The following is a 22554-nucleotide window of genomic DNA, read 5'->3' on the forward strand; positions in this document are numbered from 1 at the left end:
CTGAGAAATACAAATTTCTCGCTCCTCTGTCCATGAAATAGTCTATATCCTTTCATTGGCGTGCTTTCCTGTTTGATGTTTCGAGCTTTTATCATGTACACGTGCAATTATGAGAAAAGTTCTCAGTTTATCAACATCTTGAAAGGAAGTTGAATGGGTTTCATTCCGGCAATAGTTTGGGCATTACCTTTTGGAACTTGATTGTTAATTCTCTGTGGATTTGTAAGTTGTGGATATTCAGTCTATTGGAAACGAACAGTTAAATTCCTACTACCATATAAATTTGTTGTCCAATTACTCTCCATCATTGTAGCTTATTTGTATAAATAGTTCCTCCATCCCATAGTCGGTTTTAGATGATCACCTAAAAATCTTTGAGCTCTGCATGTGATGTAAAGTTTGAATGATTTTTGTGTGTGAAGGCTGCAAAACTGCCTTTACAAGACAACTTTAAAGCTGATTTATTTTGCATTCAATGTCTTCATGCAAGATGAGGCCACCCTCAGGACAGAGGAGCAATACCTTATATTCTGTCTGATAAGCCTCTAACCTGATAGCATGAATATTGATTTCTCCTTGCAGTAAAAAAACCCTTCTGCCTCTATTCCCCACTGACCTTTTACCTTGTCTCACCTGCCTATCACTTCCCTCTTGGTCCCCTGCTCCTTCCCTTTCTCCTATGGTCCACTTGCCTTCTCTATCAGATTCCTTCTTCAGCAGTCGTCGACTCTTCCCACCCATTTGGCTTCACCTGTCACCTTCTATAAAGCCTCCTTCCCCTCCCCCCCCCACCTCTTTATTCCGCTGCTTTTCAGTCTTGAAGATGGGTCTCGACCCAGGGTGGGAATCGCTAACATGAGATGATTCGAGGAAAACATAGGGTGATTGGAGTCAGAGGCAAGTCTTTTTTTACACAGAATGGTGGGTGCGTGGAATGGCCTACCAGGGGTGGGTGGTAGAGGGAGATATATTAAGGACACTTAAGAAACTCTTTGGTAGGAACATGGATGATAGAAAAATGGAGGGCTGTGTAAGAGGGAATGGTTAGGTTGATCTTTGAGTAGGTTAAAAGGTCGGCACAACATTGTGGGTGAAGAGACTGTACTGTTCTATGTTCTATGCATGGAACAACCTAGTGCCAATCAAAACCTTGTGTGTTGAGCCACTTCTCTAAGGGAGGAAAGATGAGGGCAATTCCATTTGCTCACATGCTGATCCAAACATAATGCTGCAATTAATCAGTTCCACCTTCTTATGCAGAAACCACACAATATCAGTGTCTGCTTGAAGAAACTCAGATCCCTCTTAATGAGTTCAGTTTGCTACTGGCATCAGAACACAGGATACCAGTTTTATAGTGGTTTTCAGGGTATATCAGCAACGCAAGAACCTTCTGGGGATGTGGCAGCTCTTCTAGGGAGCATAAATCTGTTGTCTCCAAGATTTATGCTTCCACATCAATTATTTTCCTGGTGCGTATATGTTTGGCAGTCGGAGCTGTTAAGGTGCAGTCCAAATCTGGCCCATGTCCTCCAGTGAAAGTCAGGACATGTTGCAGCTTAGGTGCATTGCATGGCAGCATCAAGATAAACAACGTATTTGGAAGACCAATTTCAAAAGAATAAATAAGGAGGATGCTTGAATGAGATCTGGCATTTTTTAAAATTTATGAATTTGTTTTGGATATTGTGTTAATTGAAGCTGTGCAGATGCTATGCTGCTCAGTAAACTAGAGCAGGTAAGAAGAAATTTGTTAATATTTGGACAATTGGGTAATTGGCCATGAACAACTCGAGCAGAAACCGGCTGAAAGACTGCACTTCCTGTCCCACCCAGCAGCTGCTTGACCGAGGGATGATGGTAAGACCCATCTTCTTAGCGAGAGTGTGCAGTAAACAGTCACTAAACCTTGAGATCAGCTCTGTTAAGTACTGCAGGACTGCAGCATCATTGTTTGAGTAGTCCATGTTTGTGTGGCTGTATAGCATCATTAGAGCTGTTTAAGACCATGCATTTGGGTCTTTACTTCTGCAGATTTTCTCAAAATGCAATGTGTTCCTTTAATTATATTACACAATCAAGTAATTCAGTTGATTGATAAGTTAGGCTTGTTGAATTAGCTAATAGAACTTGTCTTGTTAACATTTTGTCCAATGAGGTGCCCCGGCACATTCTAGAGGGATTGGGAGTGGGTGGTAGCCATTTTCTGGAGATAGCTGGACGAAGAAGGAGAGAGATGAAACAATGGAGATGGATGACAAACATGAGTGAAGAACATGGTGAAATGCTGGCAGAACCCATTTAGAAGGGCAGATACTGCTGTCAGAAAATCCTCATGCACCAATAGTTTCATGGAGAATATACAAATAGCTTATAATTAGCTAGTTATCACATGGCCTTGGAGAATGTTCGACACCTTGTCCTTGGATATTTCTTTATATTTTGCTTGGACTGTGTTTTCAGGCAAAATTATTTGGCACTGTGAGTAAATAGAGTGAAGCAAACCTGGATTGATTACACAACAATGAGCTCACACCTTAGGCTAATCTATATGTAATGGGACCTTTTCTATATTTTGTTTGTTATAGTTTAAAATATTTTGTCAATATAACCTTAATCTAAGTTTATACTGAGTTAAACTATTGCTTTCTAGCAAACAGTAAAATTGTATGGGTGGTCAGTGTTCATACAAGTATCAATCCTATGTTCCCTTAAAGGAACATTCAGATTTTTATGTTTTATATTTACCCTAGACATGTTTCTTTATTGGAAATGGCCTTTTCATTGTTATTCTCAAGCATTGTGGAGTTACGTTGCTATTAGCTTGTATTCATAGTAATGGCTAACTCATTATGAGCCTACGGTGAGAGGGTTACACTTGCAAAGTACAATCAAGAACTAATTCATCTGGAATGTCTGAAATGTAGGTACGGTTAGGCCGCTGTAAAATGAAGCCATTACATCGATGCCATGAGCTTGATCTAATAGTGTGGCTACCAAGTAATGAATTATTTATAGTCACTGTATTTCTGCATTATAACCACTAGATTTAGAATGAAGTGCAATGCAATTTTTTTGACATAAACTGTATGCAAAGGAATTAATGTACCAATTGTAGTTACATATTTTCACCATTTTTATTTGATAAGCTGGTTAGATCCAAACTTCAGGAACAGTTATTAACTTACAACCACCAGGCTCCTGAACTGGTGTGGATAACTTCATTCACAACAACTTTAAACTGATTCTACAATCTACAGACTCACTTTCAAGGACTCTACATCTCATTTTCTCAATATTATTTTTATTTCCAGTTTGTCTTTTGCACATTGATGTTAGTGAGTCTTTTTTTCTGTTTACATATAGATCTTCATTAAGTTCTATTGTACATCATCTTCCTGTAAATACCTGGTTGAATATGAATCTTAAGGTAATATACATATATATACTTTTACTTTTAACTTTGAGACATTATGATGTTGTTGAATCAAATAAAGAGGACACAATATAGTCAGTGTGTATTCCATCAATGAATCCTTTGCCATTGTTGTGCACAAACCAGCAAGGGACATTGGCACCCCGATTTGAATCCAGTCGGTAATCCTTCTGCCATCCTCTAGCAAGGAATACAATGAAGATGTAAAAAACAAAGAAAATTTGAATAACACATCCCAAAACACAGAAAAATGACACCACAATTAAGGCTTTTACCTTGTTACTGTGAGGGTCTGACCTTTCACAAGCATTGTTGCACTTGGTGTCTGTGGGTCTGATCCAGAGTGAATGTGGTATATTTTAGCTTTAATGTCATGGTAAAATTGACCTGAATCAATGAAAAAGTAAGAATTATTCTGCTAGAAATTACAATGTGTAACTAGCTACAGAAATATGGCATGTTCCCATCGCTCCTTAACAATTTTTAATTGATACACTATAGAAAGCATTCTCTCTTGATGCATAAAAGCTTGGTATATGAATTGTTCTGCACGTGACTGCAAGAAACTGTAGAGATATGGACACAGCTCAACACATCATGGTAATCAACCTCCCCTCAATGGACTCTGTCTGTATTTCTTGCTGCCTCAGTAAATCAGTCAAAATAATCAAAGACTGCATCCAGCCCCCCCCCCCCCCCACCAATTGGGCAGAAGATACAAACGCCTGAAAGCACAAACCACTAGGCACAAGGACAACTTCTGCCCTTGAACAGACCTCTTGTGGAGTAAGGTAGTCTCCTGACCTCTCAAACCATCTCATTATGATCTCGTACTTTGTTTACCTGCACTGCACTTTCTTTGTAGCTTTTAGACTTGTTCTGTGTTGTTATTGTTCTACCTCAATGAACTGTATCATGATCTGTATAAACAATATACAAGATATACTTTTACTGTATTTAGGTACGTATGACAATACTAAACCAATACCTATCTACAACACAATGGTAGCGATCTAATCGTTATGTCAAATTTCAGTTCTACTTTGGCTCACTGTAAGCAGGCAGTGACAGACATACAACCAAGAACTTTTCTTGGTGGTTCAGGCATGAAGAATGTGAGTGTCCGTGTCAAAGCCAAAGCCCCACGGAGGCTGGGAGAGACAGAGGATAAAAGGAGCAGGTTTGGGAAAGGCCAGTCTTTTTGGGCTGCGCAAGTGCTGGTGTCAGAGACCGACCAAAGTTTGAAGAGTGAGTATAAGACATAGGAGTGGAACTTCCCTTGAGGAAACCAAGCTGACTGCGGCCTATTTTACCACGTACCTCCAAGTATCCCGAAACCTCATCTTTAATAATTGACTCCTCCCAACCACTGAGTTCAGACTAACTGGCCTATAATTTCCTTTCTTCTGCCTCACTCCCTTCTTGAAGAATGGAGTAACATTTGCAATTTTCCAGTCTTCAGGAACCATTCCAGACTCTACAGATTTTTGAGAGATTATTAATGCCTCCACAATCTCTGCGGACACCTCTTTCAGAACGCTGAGGTGTACACCATCTGGTCCAGATGACTCATGTACCTTCAGACCTTTCAGTTTCCTAAGAACCTTCTCCCTAGTGATAGGAACATCACACAGTTCTGGAACCCCTGACACCTGGAATTTCTACCATACCGCTCGTGTCTTCCACGGTGAAGACTGATGCAAAATACTTATTCAGTTCATCCACCATTTCCTTGTCCCCCATTACAACCTCTCCAGCATCGTTTTCCAGCAGTCCAATATCCCCTTTTGCTTGTCTTATACACTTCATGTATCTGAAGAAAGTTTTGGTATCCTCTTTAATATTATTGGCTAGCTTACTTTAATATTCCATCTTTACCTTCTTAATGATATTTTAGTTGCCTTCTGCTGGCGTTTTAAAAGTTCTTAATCTTCTAACTTAATTTTCTAACAATCTTCTAACATTAATTTTTACTCTATTATATGTCCTCTCTTTGGCTTTTATGTTAGCTTCAACTTCCCTTGTTAGCCACGATTACGTCATATTTCCTTAAGAATACTTCTTCCTCTTTGGGATACATCCTGTGCCTTCCGAATTGCTTCCAGAAATTCCAGCTAGCTCCTCCCTCTGTAATTCCCTTTACTCCACTGTAATACTGATACATCTGACTTTATCTTCTTCTCAAATTGCAGGGTGAATTTGATCATATTATGATCACTTCCCCTAAGGGTTCCTTTCAAGCTCTCTAATCAATTCATGTTCATTGCACAACACCCAATCCGGAATAGCTGATCCCCCAGTGGGCTCAACCACAAGCTGCTCTAAAAAGCCATCTCATAGGCATTCTAGAAATTCCTCCTTATGACATCCTGTACCAATCTGCTTTTCCCAATCTACCTGCATGTTGAAATCCCCCATGATTATTGTAACATTGCCCTTTTGGCATGCATTTTCTATCTCCCATTGTAACTTGTAGACCACATCTTCACTACTGTTTGGAAAGTGGGGGTGGGGAGAGTCTCTATATAACTCCTCATCAGGGCCTTTTTACCCTTGCAGTTCCTTAGCTCTATCCACAACAAATATAAGACATTGAAGCATAATTAGTCCATTTAGCCGATCGAGTCTGTTCTGCCATTTAATCTTGGCTAATTCTTTTTTGCCCCTTCTCAGCCCCACCCACCCCAGCCTTCTCCCCGCAACCATAAGACCAGAGGACATAGGAACAGTATCAGGCCATTTGGCCCATCAAGGCTGCTCTGCCATTACTCCCTCCTCAGCTCTACTTCCCAGCCTTCTCCCCAAAACCTTTGAGCCATGTCCAATCAAGAACCTATCAAGCTCTGCCTTAAATACAACCAAAGACCTGGCCTTCACAACTGCCTGTGGTAATAAATTCCACAATTTCACCACCCTCTGGCTAAAGAAATTTCTCCACATCTCTGTTTTAAATGGATGTTGCTCTATCCTGAGGCTGTGCCCTCTTGTCCTAGACTCTCTGACCATGGGAAACATCCTTTCCACACCTACCATGTTTAGGCCTTTCAACATTCGAAAGGTTTCAATGAGGTCCCCCCTCATCCTTCTAAATTCCAGTAAATATAGGGACATCAAACATTTCTCATATGATAACCCTTTCATTCCCAGACTCATCCTCGTGAACCTCCTCTGGACCCTCTCCAATGCCAGCACATCTTTTCTTAGATGAGGAGCCCAGAACTGTTCACAATACTCAAGGTGAGGCCTCACCAGTGCCTTATAAAGCCTCAGCATCACATCCCTGCTCTTGTATTCTGGACATCTTAAAGTGAATGCTAAAATTGCATTTCCCTTCCTGCAAATCTTCCACTGACCCAACCTGCAAGTTAACCTTCAGGGTGTCTGTACAAGGACTCCCAAGTCCCTCTGCATCTCAGATTTTTGGATTTTCTCCCCATTTAGAAAATAGTCTGCACATTTATTTCTTCTACCAAAGTGCATGACCACGCATTTTCAACATTGTATTTCACTTGCCACTTTCTTGCCCATTCTCCTAATCTGTCCTGCAGTCTACCTGTTTCTTCAACACTATCTGCCCTTCCACCAATCTTCATATCATCTGCAAAACTGGCAGCAAAGCCATTTATTCCATCACCTTGATGTGCAGCATAAAAAGAAGTGGTCCCAACACTGACCCCTGCAGAACATCACTAGTCACTGGCAACCAACCAGAAAAGGATCCTTTTATTCCAACTCGCTGCCTCCTACCAATCAGCCAGTGTTCTAATCATGCCAGTAACATTTCTGTAATACCATGGGCTCTTAACTTGATAAACAGCCTCACGTGTGACACCTTATCAAAGATCTTCTGAAAGTTCAAATATACAACATCCACTGCATCCCCTTTATCTATCCTACATGTAATCTCCTCTTAGAATTTCAACAGGCTTGTCAGGCAAGATCTTCCCTTAAGGAAACAATGCTGACTTTGTCCTATCTTGTTTTATGTCACACAGTACTCCATAACCTCATCTTTAACAATTGACTCCAACAACATCCCAACCAGTGACATTGGGCTAACTGGTCTATAATTTCTTTTCTGCTGCCTTTCTCCTTTCTTAAAGAGTGGAGTGGCATTGGCAATTTTCCAGTCCTCTGGCACCATGCCAAAGTCCAATGATTTTTGAAGGATAACTCCTAATGCTACCACAATCTCTAACAGAAATATCTATCTCTTTCAGAACCCTAGGGTGCAGTTCATTTGGTCTGGCTGACTTATGTACGCTAGGACTTACAACTTTTTGAGCGCCTTCTCCCTTGTAAGAGTAACTGCACCCAATTCTCTTCCCTCACACCCTTCAACATCTGATACACTGCTATTGTCTTCCACAGTGAAGACAATAGTTCATCTGCCATCTCCTTGTCGCTCATTATTATTATTTCTCCAGCCTCATTTTCTAGCGGTCCTATATCCACTCTCATCTCTCTATTTTTCACGTACTTGAAAAAAGCTTTTACTATCCACTTTGATACAGTTTGTCAGGATCTGGGTCCTAGAGTGAAGCATTGCCCAGTGGTTGGACAATTTCCACGCTGGTCCAGATAGACTGGAAAGCCCATGTGTCAGGACCAGACGTGAGGGTCATGCTGATTTCGCTTGCTTTCCCGCAATATTCATTCCTCTCCCTGCAGCGTTGAGGCGGTGAACTGCTCTGGTGGCAGTCATCTCTGTGTGTTTCATGGCGTTTTTGCCCCACTAATATAGTGAACTAAAATTGTGGCTTGGGCCTGCTCCGTCTGCCTCAGGGTGGGGATCCAGGGACACAGTCTGGTTTGGAATGTAGCCATTTGCTCCTGTTGTTTGCATGATACGTGTGAGTGTTTCTTTCCTCTTTTTCAGCACAGTGGTTATGGTCCTTCTTTTTTAATTGGGTTATTCGGGTTTCTTTCAAACAAATCTCAAGGTGTATAATTTATACATTCTTTCATAATAAATGCACTTTGAATCTTTGAATAGCCAGAAGTCGTGGCGTATATTGGCACCAATGACATAGGTAGAAAAGGAGAAGAGGTCCTACGTAGAGTATATAAAGTTCAGAAAGAGGCTGAAGAGAGATTTCTCCCTATGTCACGGACTAGTGCAGGTATAAATGGGATGATAGCATGGATGACTGAGTGGGTGAGGAGATGGAGAAGGGGGCAGGGTTTCAAGTTCTTGGATCATTGGAACCTTTTCTGGGGACGGGATTCTGTACAAGTGGAATGGGTTGCACCTGAACTGGAGGGGAACCAACATCCTAGCCACGAGGTTAGAGAGCTGGGAACTGGAGTCCCAGGTCAGTGAGGGAAGAATTGGACTAGAAGTTAGATGTCAGGGAGAGTGTTGAAATGCAAAACTGAAATAACAATTATGATGGATCAGATGGTGTTTATTTTAATGCTTTGAGTATTATGGGCAAGGGTGATGAACTTAGGGCATGGATCAGTACATGGAACTATGATGTTGTAACCATTACTGAAACTTGGTTGCGAAAGGAGCAGGAGTGGGTGATTAATGTACCAGGTTTTTGAAGTTTTATAAAAGATAGTGAAGGAGGTAAGAGTGTGTGTGGGAGTTGCACTACTAATCAGGGACAATACAGACCACCCAATTGTGACAGGGACATCGAGAGGCAGATAGGGAGACAGATTCTGGAAAGGAGTAATAATAACAGGGTTGTTATGGTGGGAGATTTTAATTTCCCAAATATTGATTGGTATCTTCCTAGAGCAAGGGGCTTAGATGGGGTGGAATTTCTTAGGTGTGTTCAGGAAGGTTTCCTGACACAATATGTAGATAAGCCTACAAGAGGAGAGGCTGTACTTGATCTGATATTGGGAAATGAACCTGGTCAGGTGTTAGGTCTCTCAGTGGGAGAGCATTTTGGAGATGGTAATCATAATTCTATTTCCTTTACCACAGTATTGGAGAGGGAACAGACAAGTTAGGAAAGCGTTTAATTGGAGTAAGGGGAAATATCAAGCTATCAGGTAGGAACTTGGAAGCATAAATTGGGAACAGATGTTCTCAGGGAAAGGTACGGAAGAAATGTGGCAAATGTTCAGGGAATATTTGTGTGGCATTCTGCATAGCTACATTCCAATGAGACAGGGAAAGTATGGTAGGGTACAGGAACCGTGGTGTACAAAGGCTGTTGAAAATCTAGTCAAGAAGAAAAGAAAATTTATGAAAGGTTCAGAAAACTAGGGAAAGATGGAGATCTAGAAGATTATAAGGCTAGCAGGAAGGAGCTTAAGAATAAAATTGGGAGAGCCAGAAGGGGCCATGAGAAGGCCTTGGTGAGGAGGATTAAGGAAAACCCAAGCCATTCTACAAGTAGGTGAAGAGCAAGAGGATAAGATGTGAGACAATAGGAATAATCAAGTGTAACAGTGGAAAAATTTGTATGGAACCAGGGGAGATAGCAGAGATATTTAATGAATACTTTGCTTAGGTATACATGGTGAGGTGGTAAATTGGATTAGACATTGGCTCAATGGAAGAAGCCAAAGGGTGGTAGTAGAGGATTGCTTCTCCGAGTGGAGGCCTGTGACTAGTGGTGTGCCACAGGGATCAGTGCTGGGTCCATTGTTATTTGTCATCTATATGAATGATCTGGATGATAATGTGGTAAATTGGATCAGCAAATTTGCTGATGATACAAAGATTGGAGGTGTAGTGGACAGTGAGGAAGGTTTTCAAAGCTTGCAGAGGGATTTGGACCAGCTGGAAAAATGGGCTGAAAAATGGCAGATGGAGTTTAATACAGACAAGTGTAAGGTATTGCACTTTGGAAGGACAAACCAAGGTAGAACATACAGGGTAAATGGTAAGGCACTGAGGAGTTCAATAGAACAGAGGGATCTGGGAATACAGATACAAAATTCCCTAAAAGTGGCATCACAGGTAGATAGGGTCGTAAAGAGAGCTTTTGGTACATTGGCCTTTATTAATCAAAGTATTGAGTATAAGAGCTGGAATGTTATGATGAGGTTGTATAAGGCATTGATGAGGCTGAATCTGGAGTATTGTGTTCAGTTTTGGTCACCAAATTACAAGAAGGATATTAATAAGGTTGAAAGAGTGCAGAGAAGGTTTACAAGGATGTTGTCAGGACTTGAGAAACTCAGTTACAGAGAGAGGTTGAATAGGTTAGGACTTTATTCCCTGGAGTGTAGAAGAATGAGGGGAGATTTGACAGAGGTATATAAAATTATGCTGGGTATAGATAGAGTGAATGCAAGCAGGCTTTTTCCACTGAGGCAAGGGGAGAAAAAAACCAGAGGACATGGGTTAAGGGTGAAGGGGGAAAAGATTAAAGGGAACATTAGGGGGTCTTCTTCACACAGAGAGTGGTGGGGGTGTGGAATGAGCTGCCAGACGAGGTGGAAAATGCAGGTTCTTTTTTAACATTTAAGAATAAATTGGACAGATACATGGATGGGAGGTGTATGGAGGGATATGGTCTGTGTGCAGGTCAGTGGGACTAGGCAGAAAAATGGTTCGGCACAGCCAAGAAGGGCCAAAAGGCCTGTTTCTGTGCTGTAGTTTTTCTATGGTTTCTATTCACTACGGAAAAGGACCTTGGCAATTGTAGGAATGACTTACAGTGGATTAAAAAAATTGAGCACATAGACATTAAGAAAGAGGATGTCCTGGAGCTTTTGGAAAGCATCAAGTTGGATAAGTCTCTGGGACTGGACGAAATGTACCCCATGCTACTGTGGGAGGTGAGGAAGGAGATTGCTGAGCCTCTGGTGATGATCTTTGTATCATCAATGAGGACGGGAGAGGTTCCGGAGGATTGGAGGGTTGCAGATGTTGTTTCCTTATTCGACAAAGGAAGTAGAGATAGCCTAGGAAATTATAGACCAGTGATTCTTACTTCAGTGGTTGGTAAGTTGAAGGAGAAGATCCTGAGAGGCAGCATTTATGAACATTTGGAGAAGCATAAAATGATTAGGAAAGTCAGCATAGCTTTGTCAAAGGCAAGTCATGCCATACGAGCCTGATTGAATTTTTTGAGGATGTGACTAAAAACGTTGATGAAGGTAGAGCAGTAGATGTAAGATATATGGATTTCAGCAAGGCATTTGCTAAGGTACTCCATGCAAGGCTTATTGAGAAAGTAAGGAGGCATGGGATCCAAGGGGACCTTGCTTTGTGGATCCAGAACTGGCTTGCCCACAGAAGGCAGAGAGTGGTTGTAGACAGGTCATATCCTTCATGGAGGTTGGTGACCAGTGGTGCGCCTCAGGGATCTGTTCTGGGACCCCTTCTCTTCATGATTTTTATAAATGACCTGGATGAGGAAGTGAAGGGATGGGTTAGTAAGTTTGCTGATGACACAAAGGTTGGGGGTGTTGTGGATAGTGTGGAGGGCTGTCAGAGATTACAGCGGGACACTGATAGGATGCAACACTGGGCTGAGAAGTGGCAGATGGAGTTCAACCCAGATAAATGTGAGGTGGTTCATTTTGGTAGGCTAAATATGATGGCGGAATATAGCATTAATGGTAAGACTCTTGGCAGTGTGGAGGATCAGAGGGATCTTGGAGTCCGAGTTCATAAGACTCTCAGAGCTGCCGCGCAGGTTGACTCTGTGGTTAAGAAGGTCTTCATCAACCATGGGATTGAGTTTAAGAGCTGAGAGGTAATCTTACAGCCATATAGGACCCTGGTCAGGCCCCACTTGAAGTACTGTGCTCAGTTCTGGTCACCTCACTATAGGAAGGATGTGGAAACTATAGAAAAGGTGCAGAGGAGATTTACACGGATGTGGCCTGGATTGGGGAACATGCCTTCTGAGAATAGTTTGAGTGAACTTGGCCTTTTCTCCTTGGAGTGACAGACAATAAGATGTGATCTGATAGAGGTGTATAACATGATGAGAGGCATTGATCATGTGGATAGTCAGAGGCTTTTTCCCAGGGCTGAAATGGCTAACACAAGAGGGCACAGTTTTAAGGTGCTTGGAAGTAGGTACAGAGGAGATTCAAGGGTAAGTTTTTAATGCAGAGAGTGATAAGTGCATGGAATGGGCTGCCAGTGATGGTGGTGGAGGCTGATACGATAGGGTCTTTTAAGAGGTTCCTCGGTAGGTACATGGAGCTTAAACAAATAGAGGGCTATGGGTAACCCTAGGTAATTTCTAAAGTAAGTACATGTTCAGCACAGCATTGTGGGCTGAAGGGCCTGTATTGTGCTGTATGTTTTCTATGTTGCTATGTTTCTATATCACAGATGCACTCAGCGCAGACTTCAGGGTGGGGTCAGACACTGAGTCTATTTGGGTGGAACTCAGGAATGGAAAGGATACAATCACACTGATGGGATTGAACTACAGATCTCCTGATAGCCACCGGGTCATTGAGGAACAGATATGTAATCAGATGAAGGAAATGTGTAAAAATAATAGGATTTCAACTTCCCTAATATAAACTGGGACCTTCTTAGTGTTAAGGGTTTAGATGGGACTGAATTTGTTAAGTGTATCCAGGAAGATTTCTTAAAAGAATATGTGGATGGTCCAATGAGAGTAGGGCCGTTTTAGACCTGGTGTTGGGTAATGAGCCGGGCCAGGTGACAGACCTTCCAGTGGGTGAACAGTTAGGGAACAATGACCACAGCTCCTTAACTTTCAGGACAGTGATAGATAAGGACAGGTATGGTCCTTGTGGGAGAGTTTTAAATTGGAGCAGGACAAATTAAAAGGGCATCAGGCAGGAACTAAGAAGCCTTAACTGGGAACATCTTTTCTCTGGCAAGTCCACATCAGACGTATGGAAGGGGCTTAGGGATCAATTGCAGAGAGTACAGGGAAGATATGTTCCTCGTAGAAGGAAGGACAGGGATGGAAAGATAAGAGAACCTGGATGTCCAGAGAGGTGATGAATTCAGTCAAGAAGGAAAAGGAAAACTGTAAAGCTTTGGAAGTTGGGATCAAACGAAGCACATGAGGAGTATAAAGGAGCCACAAAAAAACTAAAGAAGGGAATTAAGAAAGCCAGGAGGGGCCTTGAAAAGTCCTTGCAAAGTAGGATTAAGGTGAATCCCAAGGCATTCTACACGTTCATTAAGAACAAGAGGATAACGAGGGAGAGGGAGAGTGTAAGATAAAGGGAGGAACATTTGCTTGGATGCAGAGAATGTGAGTGAGATATTTAATGAGTACTTTGCTTCCATATTTACCAAGGAAAAGGATATGGAGGACCAGGATATCAGTGCTGAGTGCATAAATACGCTAGGGCATTTAGTGGTCAAGGAGGAGGAAGTATTGGACTTCCTAATGAGTGTTAAGGTGAATAAGTCCCCAAGGCCTGATGGGATTTACCCCAGGTTATTGAAAGAGGCAAGAGACAAGGTGCTAGGCCCTTGATCAGTACCTTCATGTCCTCTCAAGCCACAGGCGAGATCCTGGAGGAATAGCGAGTGGCTAATGTTGTGCTTCTATTTAAGAAGGGAACAAGGAAAAATCCTGGGAACCATAGACTGGTGAGTCTCATGCCAATTGCAGCAAAATTGCTGGAGAAAATTCTGAGGGATAGGATACATGAGCATTTGGAAACCCCTGGCCTAATTAGGGAGATCCAGCATGGCTTTGTACGTGGCAGGTCATGCCTTACCAACTTGACTGAGCTTTTTGACAAGGTGACAAGAGAGATTGGTGAGGGTAGGGCATTGGATGTTGTTCACATGGATTTTAGTAAGGTGCTTGACAAACTCCCTCATAGGAGGCTAATCCAGAAGATTAAGATGCATGGGATCCATGATGAATTGGCTGTCTGGATTCAGAATTGGCTTGCACACAGAAGACGAGGGTCGTGATTGAAGAGACTTATTCAAGCTGGAGACCTATGCTTAGTGGAATTCCACAGGGATCTGTGCTGGGACCTCTGCTGTTTGTAATGTATATAAATGACCTGGATGAAAATGTATATGGTGGGTTAGTATACTTGTAGATGAAACCAAGATTGGTTGAGTTGTGGATAGTGTAGAAAACTGGCAAGGAATACAGCATGATATAGATCAGTTACAGATATGGGCAGAGAAATGGCAGATGAAGTTTAACCCAGATAAATGTGAGGTGTTGCACCTTGGTAGGGCAAATATAGGGAGACAGTATACTGTTAAGGCCAAGGTCCTTAACAGTGTTGCTGTCAGAGAGATCTTGGGATCCAAGTTCATAGCTCCTTGAAATTGGCTGTACAGGTCGATAAGGAGGTCAAGAAGGCTTGTGGAATACTTGTTTTTATTAGTCGAGGCATTGATTTCAAAAGTCAGGAGGTTGTGTTGCAACTTTATAAAACTTTGGTTAGGCCAGATCTGGAGTATTGCATATGGTTGTGGTCGCCTCACTGTAGGAAGGATGTTAAGGCTTTGCAGAGGGTGCAGAGGAGGTTCACCAGGATGCTGCCTGCTTTAGAGGGCATGTGTTATTATGAGAGGTTGGATAAACTTGGGTTGTTTTCTCTGGAGTCCCAGAGGCTGAGGTGATATCTGATGAGGTTTACAAGATTATGAGAGGCATAGATAGAGTGGACGGAGAGTGTCTGTTTCCCAGGGTTGAAATGGCTAACACCAGTGGGCATGCTTTGAAGGTGAGAGGGGATAGGTTTGAGGGGAAGGTGAGGGGAAGTTTTTCACTCAGAGAGTGGTGGATGCCTGGAATGCGCTGCCTGGTCTGGTAGTAGTGGCAAATACATTAGAGGCTTTTAAGAGACCTTTGGATAGGCGCATGGATGTAAGGAAGATGGAGGAATATGGTCATGGTGTAGGTAGGAGGGATTACTTGGGTAGTTTTTAGCTGATCTGGCACCAGATTCTGGGCCGAGTGGCCTGTTCCTGTGCTGTACTTTTCAATGTCAAAATCAGAATTTGGGCAGTTAATCATTTAACTGAGGCCGTCCCTTCAGTACAGTACTAAAAACTGTCATACTGTCAGTTACATGTGATGCTCAGCTAAGATATTATGTCCTGAGAGTACATGTGAGATTGCAGTACATTAGGGTGAGTTATCCTAATATCCTGACTAACATTTAACTTTAACCAACAGTAATAAAACCGATTATTTTGTCATTTATATCAGTTTTATTTCTGAGATTTTGTCATATACAGTACTGCGCAAAAGTCTTAGGCACATAAGTATAGTTTGGGAACCTAAAACCTTTCCACTGTACCGTAGTAATTTTATGTATTGCACTGTACTGCTGCTGCAAAAGAAAATGAAATTTCATGACATGCAAGTAATGATAAACTTGATTCTGATATAGGTCTCTATTGTGGACTGAGAGTGGGAAGGGGACAGGGAGAGGGGAATCATGGTTGGGAAAAGAGAAGGGAGAGGGGAAGGAGCAGGAAATCACCAGAGAGACATTCTGTAATGGTAAATAAACCAATCATTTAGAATCAAATTATCTTGCCTGATGTCTTAGGACTGAGCATGTCTGCATCTGCCCCAACACCTGATCCCTGGCACTCCTTCACTGCCACCCGTCCCACACCCCTCCTACAATGCTCTAACCTTGTCATTGCCAACATCCTTTGCTCCCAGCAGATTTAAAAACTCGCTCTCTGCTCCATGTTGACAAATACAGTACTGTGCAAATGTCTAAGGCATCCTAGCTATATATATATGTGCACTTGAGAGTTTTGCACAGTACTGTATGTGTTGGGTATCAATTTTTTTATATTACAACACTGTCTTTTTCATTGGCAATGCAGTGCTTTGGGATACCTTGTGACACCATGTAAATGAATGTTCTGACCATGAAGTTAACATACCAAGCAATCCATGCGTCATATTGGAGAGCCTGAGGCTGTCAAGTGTATAAAATCCCAGAAAGTCTCTGTGTAGGGGGTGCTTTTTCCAGACCCGGTGCAGCACAATAACGAATGTTGCATCATCTCCCATCGTTACTGTGAGATTCTTTTCTTTCACGATCGAGATTGAGAAGCTAGGGAAAATTTGATAAAGTGCTTTATTATTATCAAACTGAAATTGTTTCAACTCGTTATAACAGTTTTGGTTAAAAAAAACCTGAAAAATAAAAAGAAGGTCTTTAAACGCCTTTTAATCAGAGACTATATGTGAAAAGAAGTTCATTGAAATTACTGCCCATAGGGTCAAACAGTGCAGAAACAAATCTTTTGGCCCACTGAGCCTGTGCTAACTGTCAACACTTCATTTATACTAGATCTACCCTAATTTTATTGTTCACACATTCCTGTCAACTACTGCCAGATTCCACCACACACCTACACATTGGAGCTAATTGGCCCGCCAACCTAAATGTCTTTGGAATATGTGAAGAAACCAGAGCATCTGGGGGAAATCCATGTGGTCACAGAGAGAACATACAAACTCCAAAAGAACACCGAAGGTCAGGCTTGAACCCAGGTTGTCGAGCTGTGAGACAGCTGCTCCATTAATTGTATCACTGGCCTGTTCCAATACACTTCCATTTTAAGGAAGGCAGCAAAATTACTTTTTTTCATGACATAAATTTTATCATGCATGTTTTGAGAACATCATAAGAGTGTACTCAGGCAAAGCTCCATGTAAAGGTATAACATACTCCACATTTATTCCTCCTTATGTCCTATATAATCGAGGCATACTGTACCATCCCTATGTTTGTATTCAATTATCCACACAATAAATAGGAACATCCCATGAGTGTTGCCCATTCCTGGAGCTGTTCCCAGGTTACTTAATCCTGTGCAATTTTGAGACTGCCTTTTAGGATGTTGCTGAAGAGAATCCAGAGTTTTGTTGCCACTCAACATTCCTTCCTTTCTATGTGACAATGTTCTTGTCCTTATTTAATTCCTTCCCTGGTAGACAACTTAAAAAAAAAATAGCTCGGCATAAAATTACGAAGCAATGAAAAGCTGACCTTAAACTTATCAAACCAGAAACATGCAGTAGAGAAACCAAGTGCTTTAAACTTCTCATTTCCACCAGACTAGTTGGGGGACATCAACCATATTTTCATAACCAGTGAAAATAAATCTATATTAAAAGATATTATGATTCTATTATTAAAGTGCAGCCAATACCTCTCAAATGTTAAGGTCACTGTTGCTGACCAGGGAGTAATAGTCCTGTCCTCCTCGTAAAATATAGTGATCACTTCAGTCGTTACTAATATTCTCAAATTGATTTTTCTGTTTTCAAGTCCAAACGTTCCAAAGTAGGTAGTTATTTTCTGGCTATTTTCTGGTCTCTTATCTCCTATTAATTCTCCATTTATTTTTAAGCCTGTTGTTTTATGATAAATATATAGGAAATAACAATAAATAGTAATACTCTGATTAGAAATGGAACATTTATGAATGACTATTGCTTTACAGAAATAATGAGTGGTCACTTGTACAGGTAATAAGGAAGAACTGAAAGATATGACAAATATAAGGAGGTAAGGAGTCAACATGGGGTAAGTTCGGTAATTGGCAGGGAAGATCTGGAATATGGACAGCCACATGTCCATAACAAAACCAAAAATATATAACAGCAGATGTGATATGTGATCATTTTTACTTATGCCTAGCCAAAACATAAAAACATAAAAATATGAAGGTAGATGATGACTGAGAGACCAATTAGAAAGGGAAAGACGTGGGAAAAAAAGCAGAAAATAGGCTTGGAAATTTGCTTGTAAACATTTTGTGTCATTCTGGAAGCTTGCCTGGGCTCTTCTAAGCCTGCATTGTCCCTGTGTGTCTGATGTATCGGATGTACAATACATGACAGCAGTCCCAATGCAAAACACCTTTTGGAATGTTGTCAGAGAAATAAGACCATATTTTTCCAAGGAGCAACATCTGGTCACTCCTAAACTAAATACAGTCTTTACCATCTATATTTAAAATTTCATCTTTAACTGTTTCTACCCTTGACCTTCCAAGCACTATTGTCACTGAGCTTTGGGCTAACTTTGGTTGCAATAATAATGGCAGAAGATTGAAAAAATGTATTAATGTAGAAGTAATACCATTGTTTTCACTTTCTGACACTAAATTCTTTTCATTTTACAGATAATTAAAAGCATTCATATTGTCTTACTGGAACTGATAATACTGCCAAAGTTCAGTCAAATAACATGTGCATCTGTGTAGGCCATAGAAAACATACAGGAATGCTGCGAAGAAAAGGACTTGGGCTTTGTTATAGTATCAGGGAAATTAGAAACTAAATCGTTGGTATTTGCTAATGTTTATGCTCCAAATATAGACAACCCAGGATTCTTTGAGCGCTTTTTTTCATTTTTGCCTGATCTGAGTTTATACTCATTGGTGATGGCAGGAGACTTTAATTGCTGGTTAGATCCAGTTTTAGATCGGTCTTCTTCTAAACCAGTGACACTTAATAAATCAGCTTTGTTTATTCACTCATTTCAAATGAAATGTGGTATTGTTGATATATGGCATTTTTTTAATATCCAGCAGATAGAGAATATTCATTTTTCTCTCATGTTCATCATAAATATTCCAGAATTGACTATTTTTTAAATTGATAACCAAATGATTCTATTAGTTCGATCTTGTGAATATAAAGAAATTGCTATCGCTGACCATCCTCCTGTGCTTTTATCCATAAATCTTCCTGGTTTTCCTCAAACAAACAGATTCTGACATTTTAATCTAACTTCGTAATCTGACAAGGATTTTTTAAAGTTCTCGGAGAGGCAAATTACTCTCTTTTTTGACGAGAATATGGTACAGGAGACTTCTAGCCTTCTTATATGGGATGCCTTTAAAGCATATATTAGAGGACAAATTATTTCTTATACTGCAAGTGTTAAGAAAAAAAGCTAATAAAGAGAGAATTAATTTAGCCAATCAGTTGAAACAATTAGATGAAGAATATGCCTTGACTTCAGATCCTGTTTTACATAAAAGATGGGTTGAAATTAAAACTAAATATGATATTTTATTAATATATCCTATTGAAACTCAACTCCTAAAGGATAAAAGTCAATTTTATATTCATGGAAATAAAAAAGGTAAATTATTGGCTAACCAAATTAAAACTTCCGGTGCTAAACGACAGATTAAGGAAATTCATAAAGCTAACGGTGTTAGGACAACTGATCATTTAGAAATAAATGATACCTTTAGAGAATTTTATTCTAAGCTTTATAGTTCTGATCCTCTTAAAGATAATACTGTAATGAATAATATTTTAGACCAATTAAATATTCCTATGCTTTCTGTTGATAACCAAAAACAGTTGTATTAATGTATTTCTCATGAAGAAATTGCTGAGGCTGTACGCTCACTGCTTTCAGGGAAAGCTCCAGGTCCTGATGGATTTTCTGGAGAATTTTATAAGGTTTTTTCTTCTTTGCTTATACCTCATTTATGTTTAGTTTTTTCAGATTCTTTTAAGTCAGGTAGGTTGCCGCAATCTTTTTACGAAGCTCCTATTTCACTTATCCTTAAAAAAAAAATAAGAACCCAATTGAATGTTCTTCATATAGACCAATTTCCTTACTTAATGTTGATGCTAAAATCTTATCTAAAATTCTGGCTCGTGGGATTGAAAATATCTTACCATCTATCATTTCTGATGATCTGACTGGTTCTATTAAAATCGATATTCCCATTTTAATATTTGCCGGTTATTAAATGTTATCTATTCTCCTTCTAAGATATCAGAATGTGTGATATCCTTAGGTGCTGAGAAGGCTTTTGATCAGGTTGAATGGCATTATTTATTTAAAATTTTAGAAAAATTTAATTTTGGGTCCAATGTTATTTAATGGATTAAATTACTATATTTATCTCCTTCTACTCGGGTTCTTACTAATTCCCAGAATTCTAAACCATTTAAACTTCAACATGGAACAAAACACGGTGCCCTTTGAGTCCTTTGCTCTTTGACCTGGCCTTAGAACCTTTAGCTATTGCTTTTCGAGAATCTAATGATATCACTGGTATTTTACGGAAGGGTACTACCCACAAAACTTCACTTTATGCAGATGATTTATTGCTTTACATTTCTAATGTCAAAACTTCATTACCTTTTGTACTCTCTTGTTTTAGTCAGTTTTCTGGATATAAATTGAACCTACACAACAGTGAACTTTTTCCCTTGAATAATTTGGAATCAACCGATATTAACCTTCCTTTTAAAATTGTAAGAAACCAATTTACTTATTTGAGTGTAACAATTACTAAGAATTATAAATACCTATTTAAAGAAAATTTTCTTATTTTATTAAATTATACAAAAAGAACATTATCCAATTGGTTGCCCCTTTCGTTATCATTGATTGGTTGAATTAATTCTATTAAAATGAATGCTTTACATAAATTTATATACCTTTTTCAGGCTTTACCCGTTTTTATTCCTAAATCCTTTTCTGACTCTCTGCACTCTATTTTATCCTCCTACATATGGAAAAATAAATGTCCTCGATTGAATGAAGTCCATCTCCAGAAAGTTAAAAAGAATGGAGGTTTAGCTTTACCAAATTTTAGGTTTTATTACCGGGCAGCTAACATACGGAATCTTACATTTTGGTTATATTATATTAATCATGAGGACTGCCCAAGGTGGGTTTCGTTAGAAGCTAACTCTGTTAATAAATTTTCTATTATCTCTCTTTTGGGATCTTCACTTCCTTTATCCTTAAGTTAGATAACTGAAAATGTGGTAGTCAAACATACTTTGAAGATTTGGATACAATTTAGAAAACACTTTGGTCTATGGAGATTTTCCCTTTCTAGTCCCATTTTAAAAAAAAAAATTTAAGCCTTCTACGACTGATGTAGTTTTTAAACAATGGGATGGATTGGGCATTACATGCTTCCGGGATCTGTTTGTTGGAGGAAGTCTTTCTTCATTCGAACAATTGTCAACTAAATATAGTTTACCAAAAACCCATTTTTTCGTTACTTACAAATTAGAGACTTGCTGCGATCTCAATTATATACATTTCCTAATAGTCCTGATAATAACTTATTAGATGAAATTCTTAATATGAAATCTTTTTATAATGGTTCAATATCCAATATTTATGATATGTTGATGGGAATGAGAAATGATTCTTAGACAAAATCAAAATTCTTTGGGAACAAGATTTAGAGACTTCAATTTCTGAAGAAACTTGAAATGAAATTTTTAAATCGGTTAATACTTCATCATTATGTGTTTGTCATTCCCTCCTACAATTTAAAGTGGTCCATAGAGCTTATATGACCAAGGATAAGTTATCTCATTTTTATATGGATACTGTAACAGGTGTAACCATGGAGAAGCTTCATTTATACATATGTTTTGGACATGCCCAAGTCTAGGAAAATATTGGGCGGAAGTATTCCAAACTTTTTCTGTACTCTTTAAAGTAAATTTTAAGCCTAATCCTTTGACTGCCCTATTTGGTATTGTTGGAAGGAAAGATATCATCTTGAAGACATCTGATTTGCACATTCTGGCTTTTATCTCTCTTATGGCTAGGAGGGCGCTTTTGTTTAAATGGAAGGATGCTGTTCCGCCTAATCATGCTCAGTGGTTATGGGATGTTATGGCATGCCTAAATTTAGAAAAGATTCGTTGTTCAATTTCTGAATCTAACCAAGACTTTCAAAATTTGTGGGGGCCGTTCTAAAATCATTTTCATAATCTTTGATTTCTCGTTAAAGTACAGAAGCTGGTTAATAGCATATTTTATTATCTGATAAGGTTTTTTTCCTTTATCAAACAGCTTTGACTTTGGTAGTGGGTATAGAATTTTAATATAAAATTGTTTATATTCTAATATACAAATTAATCTAATCTATATGAATATAGGGTAAGGAGTTCGTTAATGTGATTCAATATAATGTATCTGGTATTATATTTTTTCTTTAGTTTTATAATATGTATTTTCCTGGAGTCTGCATTCTTCTATGTAGAAGTTAATAAAATTAATAAAAATATTGAAAAAGGAAAGACTTTCCAGATGTCTTGGCCAACATAAATAATTTCAAACACAAAATACTCTGCAGATGCTGGGATCAAAGCAACATGCGCAACACACTGGAGAAACTCAGCAGGTCGGGCAGCATCTGTGGAAGCGAACGGTCAACGTTTCGGGCTGAGACCCTTCGT

At 39.6% G+C, this 22554-nt stretch overlaps 1 protein-coding gene across 1 annotated transcript in view; it reads right to left on the bottom strand.

Annotated features, from left to right (window-relative positions):
* Positions 1–3134: 3134 nt before the first annotated feature.
* LOC140210896 (inter-alpha-trypsin inhibitor heavy chain H3-like) overlaps positions 3135–22554 on the bottom strand; it is an 87648-nt gene continuing 68228 nt past the window's right edge. Inside the window, exons 19-24 of the mRNA XM_072280161.1 lie at positions 17517–17718; positions 16239–16411; positions 13816–13821; positions 6990–7070; positions 3712–3823; positions 3135–3616 (exon numbers count right to left, since the gene is read on the bottom strand). Of these exons, the coding sequence (XP_072136262.1) occupies positions 3472–3616; positions 3712–3823; positions 6990–7070; positions 13816–13821; positions 16239–16411; positions 17517–17718 (719 nt within the window). The 3' untranslated portion in view covers positions 3135–3471. The remainder of the gene's footprint in view (positions 3617–3711; positions 3824–6989; positions 7071–13815; positions 13822–16238; positions 16412–17516; positions 17719–22554) is intronic.

This window comes from Mobula birostris, chromosome 16 (assembly GCF_030028105.1).
Source record: "Mobula birostris isolate sMobBir1 chromosome 16, sMobBir1.hap1, whole genome shotgun sequence".
NCBI lineage: Eukaryota > Metazoa > Chordata > Chondrichthyes > Myliobatiformes > Myliobatidae > Mobula > Mobula birostris.